We start from the raw sequence: 25,245 nt of genomic DNA on the forward strand, positions 1-25,245 counted from the left end.
GTGTGTGTGTGTGTGCACGCGCTGGGGATTGAGCTCAAGGATTGAGCTCCACCACTTGAGCCACAGCCCCACTTCTGGTTTTCTGGTGGTTAACTGGAGTTAAGAGTCTCCGTGATCCTCCGCTGAGTGCCGGTGCTCACACCTGCAATCCTAGCAGGCTGAGATCTGAGGAATGAGTTTCCAAGCCAGCTATGACAGGAAAGCCCATGAGACTCTCATCTCTAATTCCACAAAAAAAACTAGAAGCGGAGCCATGGATCAAGTGGCTGAGTGCCAGCCAGCATCACGTGAAAAAGCTAAGGAATAGTGCCTGAGTCCTGAGTTCGTCTCAGAGCCAGCATCGAAGAAAGAATGAAGGAAAAACCAAGTGCCGGTGGCTCACGTCTGTCACCCTAGCTACTCAGGAGGATGAGATCTGAGGATCACAGTTCAAAGCCAGCCCAGGAAGGAAAGTCCATGAGGCTCTTATCTCCAATGAACCTCCAGAAAACCGGAAGTGGCTCTGTGGCTCAAGTGGTAGAGCGCTAGCCTTGAACTGAAGAGCTCAGGAACAGCACCCGGGCCGTGAGTTCAAGACACACAAACAAAAAAAAAAAAAAAGAAAGGAAGGAAGGAAGGAAGGAGAGAGACAAGGTCCAGCGCCAGCCCAGGCCCTGGGACTCCAGACCTCTTGTACAGGGTCCAATCAGGCCCTGCAATGGGTTGGGTGGGGGTCTCAGAGAGTCACCAGCTGTGACACCTCTTTCCTTCTTCCAGCCAGGCTTGGGGTTGTAGAAGGAGAAGGGGGGCACCAGAGCAATGGAGCACCCTGTCCTGCCAGGCTCACAGCCCCTTCCAACACCCACCCTGACGCCACCAGCTCTGAGGAGAGCTGCCCGAAGCCCAGAGCCCACGCAGCCTGGAGGAGCCCATGGGCCTGCTGAGGCTGGCACCTTGCCAAACACCACCACTGGACACGGCCTTGCCCGCCACTGCCCTGCAGGAGATCTAGGCATCCGGGCGCTCCCTCTAACCTACGGTCACACCCTCCCTGTACCACAGGGAAAGCTCCTCTGCTTCCTCTGCCCCCCCCCCACACCATTGTCCTTTCCCTGTGACACCAGCCCCCCCTTCCCACCTGTCACTCTGGAGTGACAGAGCCCCGCCCCTTTCCCATCAGCCCCCAGCCACAGGGGCTGTGGAGGAATGAGGTGGGGGCCACTGGCAGGGAGGTGGGGAGGGGCTCACCTGGCTGGGGTGGTTGGGCAATAGTCTCCCACGTCCAAGGGGCCTCAGGCGGGGCCACCTAGAGATGGTGGTGGGGTCCTCAGTGGGGAGGGACCCCCTGCTCAAGGCAGCCGCTGCTTCCCTCTTGCCTCTGTTGTAGAGCCACTAGGAGGATTACATGAAGCAGAGCTGGGTGCCAATGGCTCGTGCCTGTAATCCTAGCTACTTAGGAGGCAGAGACCTGAGGATCGTGGTTCAAAGCCAAGCCTAGGCAGAAAAGCTTGTGAGACTCTTATCTCCAATAAGCTACACGGGAAAAGCCGGAAGTGGCGCTGTGGCTCAAGTGGTAGAGTGCTAGCCTTGAGTACAAAGAGACTCAGGGACAGTGCTCAGGCCCTGAGTTCAAGGCCCAGGACTGGCAAAAATAAAATAAACCACAGAGATGTCCATGGGGATGTCAGTCCAGCAGGGAGGAACAGACAGACAGACCACACACACACACACACACGCACACACACGCACGCACACACACACACACACACACACACACACACACACACACACCTTAGGACTAAAGGATCAGAAGACCAGGCCCCCTTCCGCGCTTGCTGCCCCTCTACCCTGGGAGGAGGCAGCGGGAGGCCCAGGGCCCAGGGCCAGGGGCATTGCTGAGTCAGGCCCCGCGGCCAGCTCAGCACCCCATCAGATCAGGCCACGGGCCACACCCCCGCCCAGAGCCTTCTCTCTGCTCTCTGGCTCAGCCGGAGGGAGCAGGCCATCTGGGGTGTCCAGCTCTGAGGAGGACAAGCCGGGGTGAGCTGCCTGGGCTGGGTCAATGGGAAGGGGTTCACGCCGATGCTCGGGCCTGGCGGCATTGTCCTGCCTCCTCCAGTGGACTTGGAGCTGGGGGGAGGGGGCCCTGAGGGGTGGGGGCTGGGTCCCCCTCATCAGACCAGAGTTCCGAGCCTTAACCCGTTCAACCCCGTGCTCGCTGGCGCAGCGTGGTCTCTGGTTCAGTGTTCCATCTGTGGATACAAATAAAGTGTGCCCCACGTGTGTCCTCCTCACCTCCTGGCCTCTGCCCCCCCCATCTCCCAGTGACCCCCACAGGTGCTTCTCCCCAGTATGGAGGCGGCCTGGGCGTCATGAAGCCTCCGCGGGTCGCCAGGCTCTGCTGTGTGCTGCTGGTCCTCGGGCTGGGGGCTGCCGGCAAGGCGCCCCCGGAAGACGCTTCCTTCTACTATGGAACCTTCCCGCCTGGTATGCCCATTCCCCGGCCTGTCCGTCTCCCAGCGCCTGTCCATCTCCCAACGCCTGTCCGTCTCCCAATGCCTGTCTGTCTGACCATCTAGAGGTCTGTTGGCCCGCTGCCTTGGTTGATTTGCCAAGGAATTTGGTGTTTTTAGATTCCTGGCTGATAGGGGATGCATACCTCCATGTAACGGTTGTAAAATATGTTTCAAATACATTGTGTGTGTGTGTGTGTGTGTGTGTGTGTACTTGAACCCAAGATTTCATGCATGCTAAGCAAATGCTCTACCAACTAAGCTGTCATCTCCAGCCCCTAGATTTTTTTGAATTACTGAAATGTGTGCAAATAATGAACGGCAAGCTGAATTAAAATTTTCCTCAACATGGGGCTGGGGATATGGCCTAGTGGCGAGAGAGCTTGCCTCGTATACATGAGGCCCTTGGTTTGATTCCCCAGCACCACATATACAGAAAATGGCCAGAAGTGGCGCTGTGGCTCAAGTGGCAGAGTGCTAGCCTTGAGCAAAAAGGAAGCCAGGGACAGTGCTCAGGCCCTGAGTCCAAGGCCCAGGACTGGCCAAAAAAAATTTTTCCTCAACATTTTTAGGATTCCTTTTGTTTTCTTTTCTTTCTTTCTTTTTTTTTTTTTTTTTGCCAGACCTGGGCCTTGAACTCAGGGCCTGAGCACTGTCCCTGGCTTCTTCCCACTCAAGGCAAGCACTCTGCCACTTGAGCCACAGCGCCACTTTCTTCCTCTTTTTTTTTTTTTTAATTTTTATTTGTTTTGTTTTGAGGAGGGCCAGGACCTGGGTTTGAAGTGGCTCACGCCTGTAATCCTAGCTGCTCAGGAGGCTGAGATCTAATGATCACAGCTCAAAGCCATCCTGGGCAGGAAAGTCCATGAGACTCTAATTAAAAATACCGGGGCTGGGGATATGGCCTAGTGGCAAGAGTGCTTGCCTCGTATACATGAGGCCCTGGGTTCAATTCCCCAGCACCACATATACAGAAAATGGCCAGAAGTGGCGCTGTGGCTCAAGTGGCAGAGTGCTAGCCTTGAGCAAAAAGAAGCCAGGGACAGTGCTCAGGCCCTGTTTTCATGTCGGGTGCTGGTGGCTCACACGTGCAATCTTAGCTACTTAGGAGGCTGAGATCTGAAGATCTCAGTTCAATGGCAGTCTGGGCAGGAAAGTCCGTGAGACTCTCATCTCCAATGAACCACCAGAAAACTAGAAGTGGCGCTGTGGCTCCAAGTGGAACTGAAGAGCTCAGGAACAGTGCCCAGGCCCTGAGTTCAAGCCCCATGACCAACCCCCCTGGCCCCCGGAAATGTTTTCAGTGATGCAGTCTCCCCCTTCTCCCCCCCGCCCAGGGCCTCCACTCCAGGGAGCCAGGGAGGGCTGGGGGTGCCCTGATGTGGGGAGGCCCAGCCCTGGGTGAGACAGGTGACCTGTGGCCCAGGCTTCTCCTGGGGCGTGGGCAGCTCTGCCTACCAGACAGAGGGCGCCTGGGACCAGGACGGGAAAGGAGCGAGCATCTGGGACGCCTTCACGCACAGCGGGCCGGGGAAGGTGCTTGGAGAGGAGACGGCCGACGAGGCCTGCGATGGCTATTACAAGGTCCAGGTGAGCGAGGGAGCTGCCTGCCAGCCTGCCAGAGAGTGGGGAAGGACGGACCGGGGGAGCCGGGGTGGCAAGCCACCTGATGGTCTGCCAGACACCCTGTACTTAGCCACCTGGGTGCTGGCAGCTCACGCCTGTCATCCTAGCCACTCAGGAGAGCTGAGGATCGAGGTTCAAAGCCAGCCCCGCCCCGGCAGGAAAGGCTCTTATCGCCAATTAGGTAGCCAAAAGCTGGAGGTGGAGGCGTGGCTCACGTGGTAGACAGCCAGCCTTGAGCAAAAAAGCCAAGCCACAGCGTGAAGCCCTGAGTTCAAGCCCCGCTACGGGCACAATAAACGAACACATTGAAAAAACAACAAAAAAGAGCCCATCCTGTACACAATGTGGCCAACGGAGCCTGGGACGGAGGCCGCAGGGGCCCGAAGGCCTGGCCCCTGCCCCTGCCCCTGCCCCTGCCCCTGCCCCTGCCCCTGCCCCTGCCCCTGCCCCTGCCTGTGGCTTGCTGGTACGCCTGCGCGGGGAGCAGGACCAGCTTCTTAGCAGCCCCCGTCTTGGAATGGCTTCTTGGGGGATTCCTATTAAAGTTTATTAGAATACCCTGCTGAGCCCTCCCTTCCTTTCTCTTTCTTTCTTCTCTCTCTTTCTGTGCCAGTCCTGAGGCTTGAACTCACAGCTTGGGCACTATCCTGAGCTTTTTTTTTTTTTTTTCCTAAAGCTAGCACTCTACCACTTAAGCCACAGCTCCACTTCTGGCTTTTTTTTTTTTTGGCCAGTCCTGGGCCTTGGACTCAGGGCCTGAGCACTGTCCCTGGCTTCTTCCCGCTCAAGGCTAGCACTCTGCCACTTGAGCCACAGCGCCGCTTCTGGCCGTTTTCTGTATATGTGGTGCTGGGGAATCGAACCTAGGGCCTCGTATATCCAAGGCAGGCACTCTTGCCACTAGGCTATATCCCCAGCCCCCGGCTTTTTTTTTTTAGTAGTTTATTAGAGATAAGAGTCCCTCAGAGGCTGGGAATGTGGCTTAGCGGTAGAGTGCTTGCCTAGCATGCATGAAGCCCTGGGTTCAGTTCATCAGTACCATGTACACAGAAAAAGCCGGAAGTGGCGCTGTGGCTCAAGTGGTAGAGCGCTAGCCTTGAGCAAAGGAAGCTCAGGGACAGTGCCCAGGCCCTGAGTTCAAGCACCAGGACTGGCAAAGAAAAAAAAAAGTCTCTCAGACTTTCCTGCCTGGGCTGGTTTCAAACTGTGATCCTCAGATCTCAGCCTCCTGATGGCCACAGCGAGCCACAGGTGCCTGGCTCTGATGGGTGTTCTAAGTGCGTCCCCCCCCCCCAGCACAGCCATAGCAAGAGGTGCTGTCACCCCTATTCCATGGGGAGGAAGCAGATTCTTACTCCCCCACTTTGAGCCACAGGTTCTGGGGTCTCCGCTTCCGCTCCGCTTATCGGGGCCCCCATCCCTGCCTCCACAGGAGGACGTGGTTCTGCTCCGGGAGCTGCGAGTCACTCACTACCGATTCTCCTTATCTTGGCCCCGGCTCCTGCCCACCGGCATCCGAGGTGAGCCAGGGCAGTCCCTCGCGGTTCTGCAGGGACACCACGGTGTTGGGGGTGGGGTTCTGTAGGTAACGGGGCTCCCAGACATACTGAAAGGCCCCTCTGAAGCTAGTGGCTCACGCCTGCCATCCTAGCTACTCAGGAGGCTGAGACCCAAGGACTGTGGTTCTAAGCCAGCCCAGGGTAGGAAAGTCTGAGAGACTCTTATCTCCAATGAACCACCCAAAAAGCCACAAGTGGAATTGCGGCTCACGTAGTAGAGCAGCAGCCTTTGAGTATAAAAGCTCAAACCCCAGCAAAGGACTCTCTCTGAGATTTAGGATGCTGGTGGGCCTTGGGTCCTGGTAGTCTGTGGAGAGCCCCAATGACCGAGACGGCTGCACCCAGAAGATAAGACCACAACACAGCATTCTTCTTCTCCACTTGCAGCCGAGCAGGTGAATGAGAAAGGGATCAAGTTCTACAGCGATTTAATCGATGCCCTTTTACAGAGCAACATCACCCCCATTGCCACCCTGCACCACTGGGACCTGCCACAGGTGAGGGCCAGGCGGGCTTGGGGGAGCCTGGCACGAAGACAGGGTGGGACGGAGACAGGGGGCTGGGCTCTGTGAGGGAAGAGGTCTCTCTGATTCAGTTGATAGACCTTTTTCTTTTTTTCTTTTTTTTGGCCAGTCCTGGACTTGGACTCAGGGCCTGAGCACTGTCCCTGGCTTCCTTTTGCTCAAGGCTAGCACTCTGCCACTTGAGCCACAGCGCCACTTCTGGCCATTTTCTATATATGTGGTGCTGGGGAATTGAACCCAGGGCTTCATGTATTAGAGGCAAGCACTCTTGCCACTAGGCCATATCCCCAGCCCCTCAGTTGTTAGACTTTTGTGCTACTATAACACAATACCACAGACTGGATGACTTATAAAGAACAGAACTTTAGCCAGGCCTGGTGGGGGTATGCCTGTAATCCCAGCACTCAGATAAAAAAATTCCAGACCATGGGGCCAGGGAAGGTAGCTTAGTGGTAGAGTGCTCGCCTAGCATGGACGAAGCCCCAGGATCGATTCCTCAGCACCACATACACAGAAAAAGCCCGAAGTGGTGCTTTGGCTCAAGTGGTAGAGTGCTAGCCTTGAGCAAAAGAAGCTCAGAGACAGTGCCTAGGCCCTGAAACACACACACACACACACACACACACACACACACACACACACACACACACACTATTCCAGACTGGACACTGTAGTGACATTTTGTCTTACAAAGAAACAGCTGGATACCAGTGATTCACACCTATAATCCTAGTTCTCTGCTACTCCAAGGCTGAGATCTGAGGATCGGGGTTAGAAGCCAGCCTGGGCAGGAACGTCCAAGAACCTCTTCTCTCTAATTAACTACCAAAAGTGGAGGTGTGGCTCAAATGATAGAGCATTAGCCTTGAGCAAAAGAAGCTCAGTGGTTGGGAATATGGCTCAAAGATGGAGTGCTTGCCTAGCATGCGTGAGACCCTGGGTTCAAGTCTTCTGTAGCACATAAACAATTTTTTTTTTTTTTTTTTTTGCGAGTCCTGGGGCTTGGACTCAGGGCCTGAGCACTGTCCCTGGCTTTTTTTTGCTCAAGGCTAGCACTCAGCCACTTGAGCCACAGTACCATTTCTGGCCGTTTTCTATATATGTGATGCTGGGGAATCGAACCTAGGGCTTTATGTATACGAGGCAAGCACTCCTGCCACTAGGCCATATCCTAGCTCCAACAATAATTTTTTTTTTTTTTTTTTTTTTTTTGGCCAGTCCTGGGGCTTGGACTCAGGGCCTGAGCACTGTCCCTGGCTTCTCTTTGCTCAAGGCTAGCACTCTGCCACTTGAGCCACAGCGCCACTTCTGGCCATTTTCTGTGTATGTGGTGCTGGGGAATTGAACCCAGGGCCTCATGTATACGAGGCAAGCACTCTTGCCACTAGGCCATATCCCCAGCCCCCCAACAATTTTTTTTTTAAGTTAAAGAATTTAAGTTTAAGTTAAGAAAAAAAAATCCCTCCTCCCCCCAAAAAAGAAACTCATTGACAGTGCACAGGCCCTGAGCTCAAGCCCCACGATCGGCACAAGATAAATAAATGAGTGGTAGAGTGCCTGACTAGCAAACGTGAGGCACTGAATTCAAATCCTGACATAAATAAATCCCCAAAATGTTCTTTTCCCAGTTCTGGAGTCTGAAGGGCACCAGGCAGGTCTAGTGAGGTGAGGCCTGAATTTCCAAGATGGCTCCTTGAAGGCTTTTACCACATGGGGGAAGGGAGAAGGGCAATGGAGGTGACCTTGCATAAGTCTAGGGGGCGCCTGGATCCAGGCATGAAAAGGGGACCTTGTGACTTGGTCACCTCCCCAGGGAGGTTTGAACTGTGATCCTCAGATCTCAGCCTCCTGAGTAGCTAGAATAACAGGAGTGAGCCAGCACAAGATCTCTTCATACCCAAGTGCCAGGGAGATTCCTTCCAAGCGGGAGAATCTCACTTGGTTCCTGTCTCCGGCTCGGGGGGGTTGCCTGGCTTGGAGACGTGACCTCCACTGTCAGATTGTCCCAGCCCTCGTCAGCCCCAGCATCTCTCCCCGGGGCCCCAGCGTCTCTCTGTGTCGGCAGCTGCTCCAGGTCAAATACGGTGGGTGGCAGAACGTAAGCATGGCCGGCTACTTCAGCGACTATGCCAACCTGTGCTTCGAGGCCTTTGGGGACCGAGTGAAGCACTGGGTCACTTTCAGCGATCCTCGGGTAAGCGGGGTCCCTCTTCACATGGGAAAGCCAGGGGTTGGGGGGTGGGGGGGTCTCTGCTGCTTCCCACTGGTGGCGTGGTCCCCACTTGCTGCTCCCGTAGGCGATGGTGGAGAAGGGCTATGAGACGGGCCACCACGCGCCGGGCCTGCGGCTGCCGGGCACCGGCCTATACAAGGCAGCACACCACATCCTTAAGGTGAGCCTGAGTGAGCACTGGAGGGGGGCGGGAGGGCTGGGCTGCAGGGGGAGGGAGGGGCATGGCCAGATCCTCTGCCCGCACCCCCCCTCACACACCCCTGGGAAGGACCCAGCTTGCATTCAGGACTGACAGACACCTTATAGGGTTGTGTGTTGGCGTGTGTGTATGTGCGCCAGTCCTGGGGCTTGAACTCAGGGCTTAGGTATTGTCCCTTAGCTTTTTTTTTTTTTTGCTCAAGGCTGGCTCTCTAGCACTTGAGCCGCAACTCCATTTCTGGCTTGTTGCTAGCTCATTAGAGGTCTCCTGGGCTCTCCTGCTCCGGCTGGCTTGGATTGATGACCCTCTGAGCTCAGCCTGCTGAGGAGCTAAGACGCAGGTGTGGGCCACTGGAGCCCGGAGGATTCGTTCCACGGGTTCACACTCCCTTGTGCACCTGGGCCATGGGTCACCCGCTGGTCCACACTGAGGAATGGTGGTGGGAGGAAGGGGCTGAAATCCGCAGTGAGTAATGAGGCTGTCCAGGTCGGCTGGAAGGCAGGGACGAGGCGGCCATCTGACAGCAGGTGTCAGACGCCCAGGACAGGTCTGAGTGGCAGGAGGGAACCAGGTCCTTTATAGGACCTAGATGTAGATGCCAGCCATGGTGCTGAAGGACCAGGGCACACACGGGGCGGGGGTGGGGGGGAGGAGAGGACAGCCCCAAGGGACGCTGAGCTGATGGTGGGTAGGTCACTGGAGACACGGCAGAGGCTCAAACTCATGTCACACAGGGGGACTTGCTCATTCTTTCTACACTTGCTCCCAAGTTCTTAAATGGAATATTTAAAAGGCAGGGCTGTGAGCATGTCTATAATAATGCAGGCGGCTTCTCAGACCTTTTGGTGGGCAGCTGAGCCATATGCATATAATCTTAGCCACTCAGGAGGCTGAGATCTGAAGATCAAGATTTGAACCCAGCCCAGATAGAAAGATCCTTGAAACTCTTATCTCTAATTAACTAGCAAATGGCCGGGAAAGAGGGGTGGCTCAAGTGGTAGAGGGGGCGTCCATGAGTGAAAAAGCTGATGGAGAGCTCAAGTCCAAGAGCCCTGAGTTCAAGTTACCACTACTGGTATTCAAAGCCAGCCTGGGCAGGAAAGTCTGTGAGACTCTTATCTCCAATTAACCACCAAAGAAACTGGCCGTGGCGCCGTGGCTCAAGTGGTAGAGCGCCAGCCTTGAGCTGAAGAGCTCAGGGACAGCGTCCAGGTCCTGAGTCCAAACCCTAGGGCTGACAAAAAAGACAAAAAAATTAAAAAGTTAAGTAGGTCACGCCAGCGCAGAGGCGGAAAGAACCGGAGCCAGCCGGCTCTGAACCCCTGCTCCTCTTTCAGGCCCACGCCCAAGCCTGGCACGCTTACAACACCTCGTGGCGCAGCAAGCAGCACGGTGAGTGAGCCCCGCTGCACACGGACAGACACGTGGTACTCAGGGGCGCAGGCAGGAGGGGGGCGGGTTCCGGGCCGGCCTGGGCCCCCGCAGGGAGAGCTTGTAACGTTTCAAATACCATGGGCGGGAAGCGTGGCTCAGGTGGTGGGGTGTCAGCCAGGGAGTGAAAGCAGGAAAGTCCATGAGCCCCTTACCTCCAATCACAGAAGAAGCTGGAAGTGGCGCTGTGGCTCGAGGGGTAGAGCGCTAGCCTTGAGCAAAAGGTTAGCTCAGGGACAGTGCCCAGGCCCCGAGTTCAAGTCCCGGGACCAGCAAAAAAAAAAAAAAAAGAAGTTTGAATCTTGGTCTTAGACCCCCAAACAACAACAAGCTTTAAACAATAGACACAAGCTCAAAGAAGCAATGTCACGCTCTTTCTTTCTCCAGGTCTGGTGGGGATTTCGTTGACGTGTGACTGGGGGGAGCCCGTGGACATGAGCAGCCTCAAGGACATAGAGGCGGCTGAGAGATACCTGCAGTTTTGCCTGGGCTGGTTTGCCAACCCCATTTATGCCGGTGACTACCCCCAAGTCATGAAGGACAATATTGGTAAGCCAGGTTACTACACCGCCCTCCCCCCACCCCACTAGCTCATTGTAGGTAAGAGTCTCATTGACTCTCCTGCCCAGGCTGGCTTCAAACTGCAATCCTCAAATCTCACTCTACCTCCTGAGTAGCTAGGATTCCGGGGTGGGTCACCAGAGCCTGCCCTCCCACCATTTTTTTTTTTTAAGGAATTGTTACACTGTCGGCCATAGTGGCTGTTTCATTTCACACTGTCATCAATACACAGGGTTCCAATTTTTTCTTGCGGGGGGGCAGTACTGGGGTTTGAACTCTGGGCCTCATGCTTGCTACACCAGGCCCAGGCCTCTCGATCCATACGCCTTCTCTTGCTTTCCTTACCTTTCTGTGCTTTTGCCTGGGCTAGCATTGAACTGAAATCTCCTCAGTCTCTGTCTCCCAGGTAGCTGGGATGACAGGATGTGGCCCACTTTCTCCACAGTCACCAACGTTTGGGAGTTTGCTTCCGCCCGCTGCCCCCTAGTTCTGGGGCTTGAACTCAGGGACAGTGCCCTGCACCTGAGCTTCTTGGTGCTCCAGGCTAGCTCTTCACCACTTTAGCCACAGCTCTATTTCCAGCTTTTTTTCCTGGGTGTTTATTGGGTAAGAGTCTTATGAACTTCGGTGTCCAGGCTGGCCTTGAACTGTGATCCTCAGATCTCAGTCTCCTAAGTAGCTAGGATGACAAGGGTGAGACATCGGTGGCCCGCCCTGGAATTCATTTTGATATATAGTATTTTATTATTTATTTATTTTTTGGGCCAGTCCTAGGCCGTGAACTCAGGGCCTGAGCACTGTCCCTGGCTTCTTTTTTGCTCAAGGCTAGCACTCTGCCACTTGAGCCACAGCGCCACTTCTGGCCATTTTCTGTATATGTGGTGCTGAGGAATCGAACCCAGGCCTTCATGGATATGAGGCGAGCACTCTTGCCACTAGGCCATATTCCCAGCCTGCCCTCCTTTAGTCTGTGTGTGAATGCCTAGCATCATATACAAGTTATTAAGTCCACTTGTATTTTAGCTCTAGCTTCAGCATTCGAGAAAAAGCGTTTGTGGTTTGTCTCTCTGAGGTTTGCTTTCCTCACTTAATATAATTTGTTCTACGTTTATCCATGCCCCTAAAAGTGACTTAATATTCTTTCTAGTGGCTGTGGAAAATTCCACTGTGTATAGGCACCACAATTTTCTGGATCCACTTACCCAACATAGGGCATCCGGGCTGTTTGCATAACTTGGCTATTGTGAATACTGCAGCAATGAATGTGGATGTACAAGTGGGATTTTGGTTTCTGTTTTTGTTTTTTCCCTAGTCCTGGGCCTTGAACTCAGGGCCTGAGCACTGTCCCTGGCTTCTTTTTGCTCAAGGCTAGCACTCTGCCACTTGAGCCACCGCGCCACTTCTGGCTTTTTCTGTATATGTGGTGCTGGGGAATCGAACCCAGGCCTTCATGTATACAAGGCCAGCACTCTACCGCTAGGCCACATTCCCAGCCCAATTTTGCTTTTTTGACAGTAGCCGTCCTGGTAGGTGTAGGTGGCATGTCACTGTAACTTTGGTTTGTATTTTCCTAATGAGTAGTAACTTTTTTTTTTTTTTTTGGCCAGTCCTGGGCCTTGGACTCAGGGCCTGAGCACTGTCCCTGGCTTCTTCCCGCTCAAGGCTAGCACTCTGCCACTTGAGCCACAGCGCCGCTTCTGGCCGTTTTCTGTATATGTGGTGCTGGGGAATCGAACCTAGGGCCTCGTGTATCCGAGGCAGGCACTCTTGCCACTAGGCTATATCCCCAGCCCAGTAGTAACTTTGAGTATCTTTTCATTTGCTCATTGTTCACGGGCACCTTCTTTGGAGAACTGTCTATTCAAGTCCTTCCTCCCTCCCCTTTTCTGTGCTAGCCCTGGGGCTTGAACTCAGAAGAGTCTCAGGGACTTTCCTGCCCAGGTTGGCTTTGAACGGTGATCCTCAGATCTCAGCCTCCTGAGTAGTCAGGATTCCAGGAGTGAGCATCTGGTGTGTTATCTGCTTTGAACAAGGAAAATATTTTATGTCAACATGCTAGATATGTCATAGAATTTAACAATAAAATGGTTTATAAGAAAAATAATCCCCAAATGTCCGTCTTGTCTCTGATCAGGAAGGAAGAGCGCAGAGCAAGGGCTGGAAGTGTCGCGGCTGCCGGAGTTCTCCCTCCAGGAGAAGAGCTACATGAAAGGCACAGCCGACTTCCTGGGGTTGGGTCATTTTACAACAAGATACATCACTGAGAGGCGCTTCCCCTCCCGCCAGGGGCCCAGCTACCACAATGACCGGGACTTAGTAGAGTTCCTCGACCCCACCTGGCCACATCTGGGGTCCAAATGGCTCTGTTCCGTGCCCTGGGGATTTAGGAGGCTCCTCAACTTTGCTCAGGTGCGTAGCACGTTAACCTACGGGAAAAGACTTTTAGACTGATAGGGTCACAGCACCACAATCTGTAATCCTGGCTCCTCAAGAAATGGAGACAAGACTGAGTGTTTAAAGCCAACTCAGGAAAAGTGAGGGATACCCTATCTCACAAACAAAATAAAGCTATGTGGCTGGTGGTTCAGGCCTGTCATCTTAAACTACCTAAGGAAGCTGAGATCTGAGGATCACGGTTCGAAGCCAGCCAGGGCAGGAAAGTCCATGAGGCTCTTATCTCCAAATAGTCAGCAAAAAGCTGGGAGCTGTGGCTCAGATGGTACAGTGCCAGTCTTGATCAAAAAAGCAGATAGTGCCCTAGCCCTGAATTTAAGCCCTACCACAGGCATATGTGCATTGGCACACGAACAAGGCAAATCACAAGGCTGGGAGGCATGGCTTGGGTGGTAGAACACTTGCTTGGTACACACAGGCCCTGAGTTCAACCCCAACTCTTCAGTTACATCCTGTATTTAAACTCAGGTGACTACATTTGAGCCCCGAGGGACAATGAAATCCAGCTACCCATGCTGACCCCTCTACCACTTGAGCCACAGCTCCCCTTCCGGCTTTTTGCCACTTCATTGAAGCTAAGAGTCTCACCCATTTCCCTGCCCAGGCTAGCTTTGAACAGCGGATGTCAGATCTCAGCCTCCTTAGATCTCAGCCACAGGCACCTGGCTACCCCTAGAATTTTTTGCTGCCCTTCTCACCTGAGATAGAAACACATGGGAAAGAACGGGACCTGGCGTACATTTCCCCTCCAGCCAGATCAAGTTATAGAAAAAGCTATTCCATATAATCTTGCATAGAAACTCTAGGCCTTCCACTTCATTCATCTAACAGATACACCTACCATGTGCTAATATGCACGTCATCAGAATGTGGAGCCCTCAACTCCTGTGGCCAGGTGAGCCTCTGACACAGAAACCCACCCGTGAATCACAGTCTTGAAGCTGTTCATTACTTTGGTTCCCTTTCAGACCCAATATGGCGGCCCCCCCATCTACGTGATGGAAAATGGAGCGTCTCAGCAGTCGCGCTGCACTCAGCTGTGTGATGAGTGGAGAATCCAGTACCTCAGAGGCTACATTAACGAGATGCTGAAAGGTGAGAGGCAACCTTCGCCCCCGCGCACCTCCTATGTAGGCTAGGCAAAACTTGGTAGCACATATGATCAACCAAAACTTGCCCCAAGACCTCAGAAATTTAAGCAGGGAACCCGTGGCTCATGGTTTGCTACTCAGGAGGCTGAGATCTGAGGATGGTGGTTCAAAGGAGGATCTCAGGTTCAAAGCTGGCCTGGGCAGAAAAGTCTGTGAGACTCTTTTCTCCAATAACTACTCAGAAAAAGCCAGAAATGGTACTGTGGTTCAAGTGGTAGAGCATTGCCCTTGAGCAAAAGAAGCTTAGAGACAGCACCCAGGCCCTGAGTTCAAGCCCTGGGACCAGCAAAAAAAAATAAAAAAAAATAAGAATGGGATGATGTGTCTTTACAGCTATCAAAGATGGAGTTAATATAAAAGGGTACACTTCCTGGTCTCTGCTGGATGAGTTTGAATGGGAGAGAGGCTACGCAGATAGATACGGATTTTACTACGTTGAATTTAACGTCAGGAATAAGCCTCGCTATCCCAAGGCTTCGGTTCAATACTACAAGAAGATTATCATTGCTAATGGATTTCCGAATCCTCGAGAGGTAGGACGAATGCTTGTTTCTAGATTTCTGGAGCTAAGCACTGAGGTGCGCAGAGCTGGGCAATGGCCTCTCCTCTTTTCTCCAAGCCTGGCTATGCCGCATGCCTGATAGCCTCTTCCTCTGCCTCTCTTGTTCCTTTGCTTACACTGCAGTAAACATGATCCAAAATTCTCTCCCTGAAGACATGGTTGCCCAGGTGTGTGCTAGGCTCCAGGTGAGCACAGGGCTAGGTCAATAGAGACGTCCAGGTAAATGTTACCCTAAAGTCACCTTCATGCCCATACTACATGTTCTTCAACACACAGAAAAGGGAAGCAATGTGCCGGGCGCCAGTGGCTCACACCTGTAATCCAACGTACTCAGGAGGCTGAGATCTGAGGCTCCAAGTTTGAAGCCAGCCTGGACAGGAAAGTCTGGGAAACTCTTATCTCTAATTAACCACCAACCCCCCCCCCCCCCAGAAGTGGAACTGTGACTCCGTGGTAGGTGTTGGCTGTGAGCAAAAAAGCTCAGGGGGGCTGGGGATATAGCCTAGTGGCAAGAGTGCCTGCCTCGAATACACGAGGCCCTAGGTTCGATTCCCCAGCACCACATATACAGAAAACGGCCAGAAGCGGCGCTGTGGCTCAAGTGGCAGAGTGCTAGCCTTGAGCGGGAAGAAGCCAGGGACAGTGCTCAGGCCCGGAGTCCAAGGCCCAGGACTAGCCAAAAAAAAAAAAAAAAAAAAAGCTCAGGGATAGCTGCCAGAGGCTGAGGCCGAGTCCCAGACTCGCACAAAAATAAATGCTCTTTATCCCGTGTTGCTACATCTATTCATAGGAATTATGAATTCATAGGAATTATTCATAGGAATTAAAATTTAAAACACTTGAACAAAGATAAAAATAGATCTTACCTGTTTACCCAAGTGTGTGTGTAAACTGAGCCCAGTAGCACTAGGATTGGAGTCGTGGCTCAGGGGCAGAGGACCCAAATTCAGGCCCCAGCCCTTGTAATATAATAGCAGGTCCTTTAGCCTGGGCGCTGGTGGCTCACACCTGTAATCCCAGCTACTCAGGAGGTTGAGATCTGAGGATTGTGGTATGAGACCAACCTGGGAGGACCAGGCAGAAAAGTCAGTGAGGCGTTTATTTCCAATGAACCAGCAAAACACCAGAAGTAGAGGTACAGCTCAAATGGTAGAGCACCACCTGAGTGAAAAAGCCAAGTGAAGACAGGAGGCCCTGAGTTCAAGACTCAGCACCAGCATTTAAAAAGACTGGAGGTCGGGGCTGGGACTGTGGCCTAGTGGCTAGAGTGCTCGCCTCCCATACATGAAGCCCTGGGTTCAGTTCCCCGGCACCACATATACTGAAAACAGCCAGAAGGGGCGCTGTGGCTCAGGTGGCAGAGTGCTAGCCTTGAGCGGGAAGAAGCCAGGGACAGTGCTCAGGCCCTGAGTCCAAGGCCCAGGACTGGCCAAAAAAAAAAAAAAGACTGGAGGCCATGCTGGGGCACCAAGCACTCACTGCCTCAGTTGTTTCAAAGACACTATGTTGAATGATCTTCAGAACACCCTTTATTCCTTTACCCCAATGAATGAAAATGAGCAATATAGATCAGCTCATTTAAATGACAGGAAGACTGTTTAAATGTTAATTTTTGCCCTATGTTTGTTGTAAAAATAATTTCCAACTGCAAAATATTAATGTAAAAAATTATTTACTGGATGGGTTCCTATTAGGTGGAAAGCTGGCGCCTTGAAGCTTTGGAAACTTGCTCTATCAACAACCAGAAGCTTGCTACAGGTGAGTATATCTTAGTTTTCCTTTTTTTTTTTTGCCATTCCTGGGCCTTGGACTCAGGGCCTGAGCACTGTCCCTGGCTTCTTTTTTTGCTCACTCTGCCACTTGAGCCACAGCGCCACTTCTGGCTATTTTCTATATATGTGGTGCTGGGGAATTGAACCGAGGACTTCAAGTATACAAAGCAAGCGCTCTTGCCACTAGGCCATATTCCCAGCCCCATATCTTAGTTTTCTTTGATAATTAAACTCCATGCAGAATTATATACAAATGATATTGCCAAAATCTGATCAAAAGGCAGACCAGTCTAAAGTCAACCTTCCCAAGCCACTTTTATTTAAAATTGGATTTTTCCCTTGTACTTTAGATCAGATTTTTGGAGACTTTTTTTTCTTTTGTCAGTCATGGGACTTGAACTCTGGGCCTGGGCGCTAACTGGAGGCTCTTATCTCCAATTAATCACAGAAAAAGTGGAAGGAGCACTGTGGCTCAAGTGGTAGTGTGCTAACCTTGAGCCAAAAAAGCTTAGAGACAGCACCCAGGCCCTGAGTTCAAGCCCCAGGGCTAGAACACACTATACCTATAATCCTAGTTCTTAGGAAGCTGAGAAGGGCAGTCAGAGCAAACACCTCTCCTGTTGCAATAAAATTATCTTTAATGCAGTATCCCAAGCACAGATTACGACACCAAATCCTTCCACTCCAGTTCCTTTTACAGGCCAGTTCACTACCACGCACCAGCCCCTCCCCAGACCCCTCTGCACAAGCAGGCCACAAGAACTACGTGTAGCTCACGAAGCCCAAGTCAACTGAATGCAGTCACCACGCAGATGTCTGCGGAACTTGGGAACCGCTTGGGAACACAGCTGTGCCTTTTCACCTCAGCAGCTGCCCAGCTGACAGCCCCACACACGACATCAGGGCCCGCAGGTCCAGAACTGCACACGGAATAGCTTACCCGCGAACTCCCCCAATGTGGGGGTTACCACAGGAAACTTGAACCCCACTTAAAACACACAGTGATGTCTTCAGAAGGTTGAGAACATTTTCCAAGGAGTATTCTGTCAAAACTTCCCCCGCCCCATGACAAGGACAAGGAATAAGGCAGCAAATATTGATTAATACGATTAATAGGCGGCTTAAATACTGGCACACATCGCTTTACACGGAGAAGAAAAGATGTGGGTCTTCTATACTTTCTAAATGACTTCATAAACTTGGGCGTGTTTTGATGTGGCGGCCCTGGCGATCTAACCCAAGGCCTTGTGCATGCCTTGCAGCATTCTGCCTCTGAGCTCGGACTGTTCAGGTTGGCATTGACATTACAGGATTCCTCTCATAGCCTGTGACGGAGTTCAGCAAACGTGGTGGTGCCACTTGTCCAGTTGCCCCATGAGGAAGCTCCTACAATGGTCGTTGTTGTGTTTCAGAGCCTCTGCGCCGCCACCTGCACCTGCTCTCGGAGATCGTGGTTCCCACGGTGTGCGTCCTCTGCGTGCTCATGGCTGCCCTGCTGCTCCTGCTCCTCCTCCCCCGCCACCACTGACGTCCCCAGCGCCGCCTCCACATCCGCTTACAGTCTGTGAGAATTACTTTTTCTTCCCCACCCCCCCGTTTTGGTTTGTGCTGAGATTTAAGAATTAGAAAATAAAAGCATGGATAAAACAAAGATCATCTGGAATTTCACTTTTTCCAAGAGTCAGCGTTAATATTTCTGCTATAAATAATGTACATATTTTCATTTTATAGACATAGGACCACGGCGTAGAGTTCTGTGACTGTAACTTACACATTTGTCCACAGGGCTTATGATACAGATGACTACCATCTTCGCACTGCCCTATGGTGTAGACTTAGCTGGCCAGGAGAGTTACCAGTAGGTTAGTAAGTAAGCACATATACTTTTACTGAGAGAAATGACTTGTGCTACATTTATTCATCAACCAATGAGATAGTGCAAAGAAGCATTATGGAATATCAGGAGTAATTTATTCAAAGAAACATTATGGCTGGGCAGTGGTGGTTGGTACCTATAATCCTAGATACTTGTCCTTGGAAGCTGAGATTGAAAGCCCCATCCGAACAGCTGGACACAGTGACCCATGCCTAGCATCGCAGCTGAGACTGGAAGAATTAAAGTTCTATGCCAGGCTGGGAGTATGGCCTAGGGTCAAGAGTGCTTGCCTCTTATACATGAAGCCCTGGGTTCAATTCCCCAGCACCATATATATAGAAAATGGCCAGAAGTGGCGTTGTGGCTCAAGTGGCAGAGTGCTAGCCTTGAGCAAAAAGAAGCCAGGGACAGTGTTCATGCCTGACTGAGTCCAAGGCCCAGGACTGGCCAAAAAATAAAATAAATAAATAAAGTTCTATGCCAGCCTAGAAAAAAGTCTGAGACCCTACTTGAACAGTAAAAGGTAGGCCTGGCAGTGTACACCTGACACCCCAGCCACAGCAGAAAGTATAAATAGGGTCGTGGTCCAGGCCAGAGGGGACAAAAAGTGAGATCCTATCTCAAAACTAACTAGAGCAGCCAGGTGCTGGTGGCTCAAGCCTGTAATCCCATTAGTTCTTTTGCTAATACTATCTCAAATTTAAAGATTTAAAAGAGGTCATTTATGTCTGGGGCTTAGTCCTACAGTTGAGCCAAGGTAAAACTGTTTTTAAGAAAACTTTATAGCCAGGTACCAGTGGCTCAAATCTAGTAATCCTAGTTATTCAGGAGGTTGAGATCATAGGATCATGGTTCAAAGCCAACCTGGGCAAAAAAAGTGGACAGAAAAGATTGTGAGGTAAGAGTCTCATAGATTTTTTTCTGCCTTGTGCTGGCTTCAAACCACAATTCACAGATCTCAGCCTTACTGAGAAGCTAGTATTACAGGCACAAACCACTGGTACCCAGTTAAGTCGACAGTAATGACCTTGAAATAGCTGAACCGTAAGGAATTTAACACGTGACCATGTATTTGGAGAAAACAGATATACTGGATAGGGGAGCCTTGAGCACGGTTCACTTGAAATGCACCTGGCTACAGGTAACCATGGTAGTGAAGGGGGTCCTTTCTTCCAGGCTTCCATTGAGCGTTAGTTCAGAAAAATCTGCAACCAGAAAGAGCTAGGTCAGAAGGGTCTAATCCCTTGCTTTCCACATTTCTGCCACCAGCACTACCGCTGAGCACCACTGGGGGCAGCATCGTACGGGGCACCGCCTTCTAACCCAGTAACTAATCACAGTTCCTCCAACTGCAGCAGACCTGCTTCTCCCCAGAGCTCTCTGCTTTTGATGTCAACCCTTTTACTCTAGAGGATGACTCCCTTAGACACCTTGGAAAGTGATTTTTTTTTTTACCTAAGAGCTACATGTCCATTTTCCAACCTGCTTTTTACACCCATGCTCCTACTGCTTGCCCACATCCAATAAAAATTCCTCCGCTGAAGATAATAACTTGAAGTGTTTCTAAGCATTACACTGGCACAAAAGGCATACACCTCTTTAATAAGTACGCTTCGTATCTGAGTGCAGGGAAACTGACTTAAAATTGGATGCAAAAGGTGTACTATTTACCCCTCTGAGTAAAATTAAGTTTACTACTGGAATGACTCATCTAAACAGATTACAAACCAGGTTTGTGAAAACTCAGATGGTCTACAGGTGAGCTGTCACTCAGTTGCCAAACTGTTTTAATCTTCTTTTGACCACTACTTATTTCCACTCTCCATTTCTGGGGCTTCTCACTACGGAAAGAAAGAGGAAAAGAAAAAATTAAAACAACAATAGCACAACAAACACTTATTTCCTTTCTTCCTCCTGTATTGGTTTACTGAAGTCTTGGAGACGAGTCAGTGAGGTAGAAATAAAATTAGAGCAGAATGCTATATCTCAGAAACTAAGGGAAAAAACAGGTGCAGGCCTGGAGGTATGGCTCAAGGGGTACAACACTTGCCTAGACAGTGCAAGGCCTGAGTTCAATTCCCAGTACCACCAAAACAGAAACAAAAACAGGTTCAAGAAAGCCATAGATGAAGCCAGGTGCCAATGGCTCAGGCCTGTGATCCTTGCTACTCAGGATGCTGAGACCCGAGGACAGCAGTTCAAAGCTAGCCAGGACAGGAATGTCTATGAGAATCTTATTAACTAGCAAAAAGCCGGAAGTGGTGCTGTTGCTCAAGTGGAGGAGTGTCATGAATGAAACCTCAGCGTCTATCACCTTAGGTCCCCCTACCAATCTGTAAATTCTTCTTTCACTCTCACAGCCATCCCCTGGGCTTTGTTGTCTTAATACTCATTACTTTTCTCCCAGACTGTCATTTCCCCTTCTATTCATGACAGGCACAAATGGAGAGACAAAGGAAAGACTAGAGTAGAAGCTCAAGAGTCTAAGTGAGAAGACTCAAGGTCTAGAGGAAGGGGAGAGCCACAAGACTGTGGTCAAACAATTCAGACTTGACAGGGCCCTTGCCATGAGCACTGACGCCCAGACTGCCAAGAATCATGGCTGGACTTCAGATATAACAATTATACTGCTTACCTTTGGTATAAATTTTTTACAGCAGCTGGTCTGACTGGCAGCTGAAAAATGTGTTGCTCATCCAGAGGATTTTGTTTGTAATATCTTATGCAGGATCTAAAGTAAATAAATAAATAAACAAGCTTCTTGGGGGGCGAGGGGAAGCTGATGAAGGATTTCGAAAGCTCCTAAGGAAAAACTGTATTGAGTACCACTAAGTACAATATCAACAAGAAGTGATTTCAGAGCCACAAAAGCAAAAAACAAAGCACTTCTCAAACAAAACCTAGGGTTCTCTCACTCACTTTTCGAACAATAACAGTAGAAATATTTCATACATACACACACACACCACACACACACACACACACACACACACACACATCTAATGTAGCTCTCTAGTAGAGGGCTTGCTTAGCATGCATAGGCCTTGGGTTCAACTCCTAACATATGCAAAAAAATAAAAAAAATAATAAAGTTAAGCACAAGCAAAGGCTTAAGGGAAAGAGAAACTAGCAAAAGAAAAACTAGATGGGGGGGGGAGGGGCTGGGAATATGGCCTAGTGGCAAGAGCCCTTGCCTCCTACATATGAAGCTCTCGGTTCGATTCCCCAGCACCACATATATGGAAAACGGCCAGAAGGGGCGCTGTGGCTCAGGTGGTAGAGTGCTAGCCTTGAGCGAGAAGAAGCCAGGGACAGTGCTCAGGCCCTGAGTCCAAGGCCCAGGACTGGCCAAAAAAAGAAAAAAAAAAAAAAGAAAAACTAGATGAGTTAAAAAAGAGGTAACTTCTGGGGCTGGGAATATGGCCTAGTGGTAGAGTGCTGGCCTCGTATACATGAAGCCCTGGGTTCGATTCCCCAGCACCAGGTATATAGAAAACAGCCAGAAGTGGCGCTGTAGCCTTGAGCAAAAAGAGATAGCTTCTAAGGTTTTCAGAATCTAGGGAATTAAATGTTAACTCATTGCCCAGCGTTGGTAGCTCATGCCTGTATGCCCTAGCAACTCAGGAGGCTGAGATCTGAGGATCATGGTTTAAAGCCAACCCAGTCAGGAAAGCCCATGAGACTTTTATTTTTTGGCCAGTCCTGGGGTTTGGACTCAGGGCCTGAGCACTGTCCCTGGCTTCTTTTTGCTCAAGTCTAGAACTCTGCCACTTGAGCCACAGCGCCACTTCTGGCCATTTTCTGTATATGTGGTGCTGGGGAATTGAACCCAGGGCTTCATGTATACGAGGTAAATGCTCTTGCCACTAGGCCATAATCCCAGTCCGAGACTCTTATCTCCAATTAGCCACCAGAAAACTGGAGGTGGAGCTGTGGTTCAAAGTGGTAAAGTGTTAGCCCTGAGCAAAACAGCTTAGGGACAGAGCCCATATCCTCAGTTCATATCACATAATCACAATCACAATCACACACACACACAGTTAACTCATTGATGGTGCTTTTTTTTTTTTTTCTTTTTTGCAGTGCTAGGGACTGAACCCTGGGCCTCCCACATACTAGGCAAATGCCTCACCATTTATCTACATCCTCAGTCCTATATTTCTGATGTGAAATGGAAAAAAACTGTTAGATTTTGGTCAGTGGTAGAGTTTGAACTCAGGCCCTGAGTGCTGTCCCTGAGGTCTTTTGCTCAAGGCTAGAGCTCTACCACTTTGAGCCACAGCACCACTTTCGATGATGGTTAATTGGAGATAAGAGTCTCATGAACGCTCCTGCCTGGGCTAGCTTTGAACCATGATCCTCAGATTGTGGCCCCCTGAGTAGCTAGGATTATAGCCAGTGCCGAGCTTTCCCTTGATTTTTGTTATCATATAGATGGCTGGCAGCAATCAATCTGACCCATATTTACAAGGATATGAAGAAGAGAAAAAAACAGTATTTATTAACTACCTATTTATTTTTATTTATTATTAACTACTATTTATTAACTACCTATTTAGTGTCAGGTACCTCATACTTAATCCTTCAACCAATACACAAGCTTATTAGATCCATTTCACAGATGAGGAAACAAGATGGAGAGGAAACTTCTAGAGGAAGTTGGGAAGTGATAGAAGCAAAGGCAAAGTAAATCCAAAGCCTTGCTTTCCTATGACATTGACCCAAGCCTACACTATTAAGATAGGGTGCACTAGCCTAACTGGCAATCAAAACTGCACATATTTTGGCTTCAATTTCTGAGAGGACAATGTATTTCCATGTGAGTAAACAAGAGAGAAATACTTACTGGGTTAAAGAAAAGAGCAGCTCATGTTGAGATTCAATGAACCGCATGCAACTAACTAGGGTTTCTAAAATGTGGTGGAGTTTCTGCACACGGTGAATTTGTTCTTCTGTATCCACTGATGGGGAAATGAAGTATTCCTGGAATGAAAAGTAGAACAAAACAGGGAGTTAAAGGATAAGTGGGGGTGGGAGGTAGGGGAGGGGGCTGGGAATGTGGTCTAGTGGTGAAGTGCTTGCCTAGCATGCATGTAGCCCTGGGTTCGATTCCTCAGTACCATACGAACAGAAAAAACTGGAAGTGGCGCTGTGGCTCAAGTGGCAGAGTGCTAGCCTTGGGAAAAGAAGCTCAGGGACAGTGCTCAGGCTTTGAGTTCGAGCCTAGGACTAGCAAAAAAAAAAAAAAGCAAAACAAAAAAGATAAGCAGGAACTTTGGAAAGAGTATAGAGTATGACTATAGCAGTATGCTTAAGTTGAGTATACAACACTGGGGGGACAGAACAAAAGCAGCTACTATTTTTTTTTGCCAGTCCTGAGCCTTGGACTCAGGGCCTGAGCACTGTCCCTGGCTTCTTTTTGCTCAAGGCTAGCACTCTACCACTTGAGCCACAGTGCCACTTCTGGCTGTTTTCTGTATATGTGGTGCTGAGGAATCGAACCCAGGGCTTCAGGTATACGAGGCAAGCACTCTTGCCACTAGGCCATATTCCTAGCCCTGCAGCTACTATTTTTTTAAACTAAACTATACATAGGTTAGAAGTACAGCCCTTGTCTAGCAAGTCCAAGACCCTGAGTTCAAACCCCAGTGCCACTAATTAAAAAAAAGAATTTAAAAAGAATAAAGTTAAACTCACCTAGATGTAAAATTTTCAGTGAGAATGTTCTAAGCAAATAAATATACATATCCTGTGATAAAGGCATCAGGAGGACCCATAGGAGTAGCCAACATACCCTCCATTTTCTCTCCAGATGGAGTAAATAACAAATCCCCAGACAGTTCTCAATCTCTATAGACTTACTGACTTGATGCCTTAAAAATAAGATAGAGGCTGAGAATGTGGTGCAGTAAAAATGAGAGGCTAAATTTGATAATGGCTACCACTGACTGACTGGTCTCCTGGAGTACAAACCTTTACAATCCCTTCTCCTAGAGTGAGTCCGGAACCTGTAATTTATTGCCATGGGATTTTACTGGCATAACCAAGTCAGCAAGTCAATCAGAAAGGGTTCCCAGCTGGTCTGTGGAATGGGCCCAGCAGGCGAGCCCCTCCGAAGGCAGTGGAGCATTAGAGATGCTCTGTGCTTTTTCCTTGGGCACGAGCTTCCACGCTGAGGTGAGATCACGGGCCATAAGGTAATGGCTGAGAGCAGGCCTGGGGACCTGAGATTGGTCCTGAGTCAGTACATTAAAGAACACCATACATTCATTGGAAACAATCCTTCAAGTGTACGACAAATGGGTCCAGAGAATGTGCGATAACACTGTTTTGTAAGGTTAAGGGCTCTCCCTCGGCACTCGAATTAAGACTTGAATAGTACATTAGTGTGAGCAGGACACAGCTACCTATCAGCATGACGAATTTACAGAGAATGAGAAATGACATTGAATGAACTATTTATTTCATCTGTCACAGTAATTCATAATAATAATTAAGTGCATCATTTGTCTCACTGATGTTTCCTAGGATCCCAGACAGACGCTGCTACATTATAAAGGTGCTAATAACGGCACAAAATGGCTTGATAGCCAAGTGCTGGTGGCTCACACATGTAATCCTAGCTACTCAGGAGGGTGAAATCTGAGGATCGCAGTTCAAAGGCACCCCAAATAAGGTCTATGAAACTTTCCAATTAACCACCAAAACCCTGGAAGTGGAGGTGTGGCTCAAGTGGTGGAGCACTAGCCTGGAACAAAAAAAGCTCAGGGACAGCACCCAGGCCTGAGTTCAAGCCCCAGGACTA

At 50.1% G+C, this 25,245-nt stretch overlaps 2 protein-coding genes across 2 annotated transcripts in view; one reads left to right on the forward strand and one right to left on the reverse strand.

The window, feature by feature from the left end:
- The first annotated feature begins 1,977 nt into the window (after window positions 1–1,977).
- Lctl (lactase like) lies at window positions 1,978–18,092 on the forward strand. Its single transcript, XM_048332778.1, has 14 exons — window positions 1,978–2,019; window positions 2,305–2,466; window positions 3,919–4,082; window positions 5,551–5,638; window positions 6,065–6,174; window positions 8,267–8,395; window positions 8,499–8,594; window positions 9,971–10,025; window positions 10,452–10,613; window positions 12,760–13,034; window positions 14,048–14,174; window positions 14,564–14,763; window positions 16,487–16,550; window positions 17,977–18,092. The coding sequence occupies exons 2-14, from the start codon at window positions 2,352–2,354 to the stop codon at window positions 18,090–18,092; spliced, it is 1,701 nt and encodes a 566-aa protein (XP_048188735.1). The 5' UTR covers window positions 1,978–2,019; window positions 2,305–2,351.
- Zwilch (zwilch kinetochore protein) overlaps window positions 17,525–25,245 on the reverse strand; it is a 34,115-nt gene continuing 26,394 nt past the window's right edge. Inside the window, exons 15-19 of the mRNA XM_048332777.1 lie at window positions 23,287–23,423; window positions 21,076–21,171; window positions 20,169–20,281; window positions 19,534–19,645; window positions 17,525–18,174 (exon numbers count right to left, since the gene is read on the reverse strand). Coding sequence (XP_048188734.1) covers window positions 19,557–19,645; window positions 20,169–20,281; window positions 21,076–21,171; window positions 23,287–23,423 — 435 coding nt within the window. The 3' untranslated portion in view covers window positions 17,525–18,174; window positions 19,534–19,556. The remainder of the gene's footprint in view (window positions 18,175–19,533; window positions 19,646–20,168; window positions 20,282–21,075; window positions 21,172–23,286; window positions 23,424–25,245) is intronic.

Source organism: Perognathus longimembris, chromosome 23 (assembly GCF_023159225.1).
Source record: "Perognathus longimembris pacificus isolate PPM17 chromosome 23, ASM2315922v1, whole genome shotgun sequence".
Lineage (NCBI taxonomy): Eukaryota > Metazoa > Chordata > Mammalia > Rodentia > Heteromyidae > Perognathus > Perognathus longimembris.

Excerpts from the sequence above, each read along its gene's own strand:
- Lctl (XM_048332778.1), top strand. The coding sequence starts at position 2,352 with ATGAAGCCTCCGCGGGTCGCCAGGCTCTGCTGTGTGCTGCTGGTCCTC. Across the intron at positions 2,467-3,918 it reads CTATGGAACCTTCCCGCCTG|GCTTCTCCTGGGGCGTGGGC; the intron begins GTATGCCCATTC and ends CCTGTGGCCCAG. Across the intron at positions 6,175-8,266 it reads ACCACTGGGACCTGCCACAG|CTGCTCCAGGTCAAATACGG; the intron begins GTGAGGGCCAGG and ends CTGTGTCGGCAG.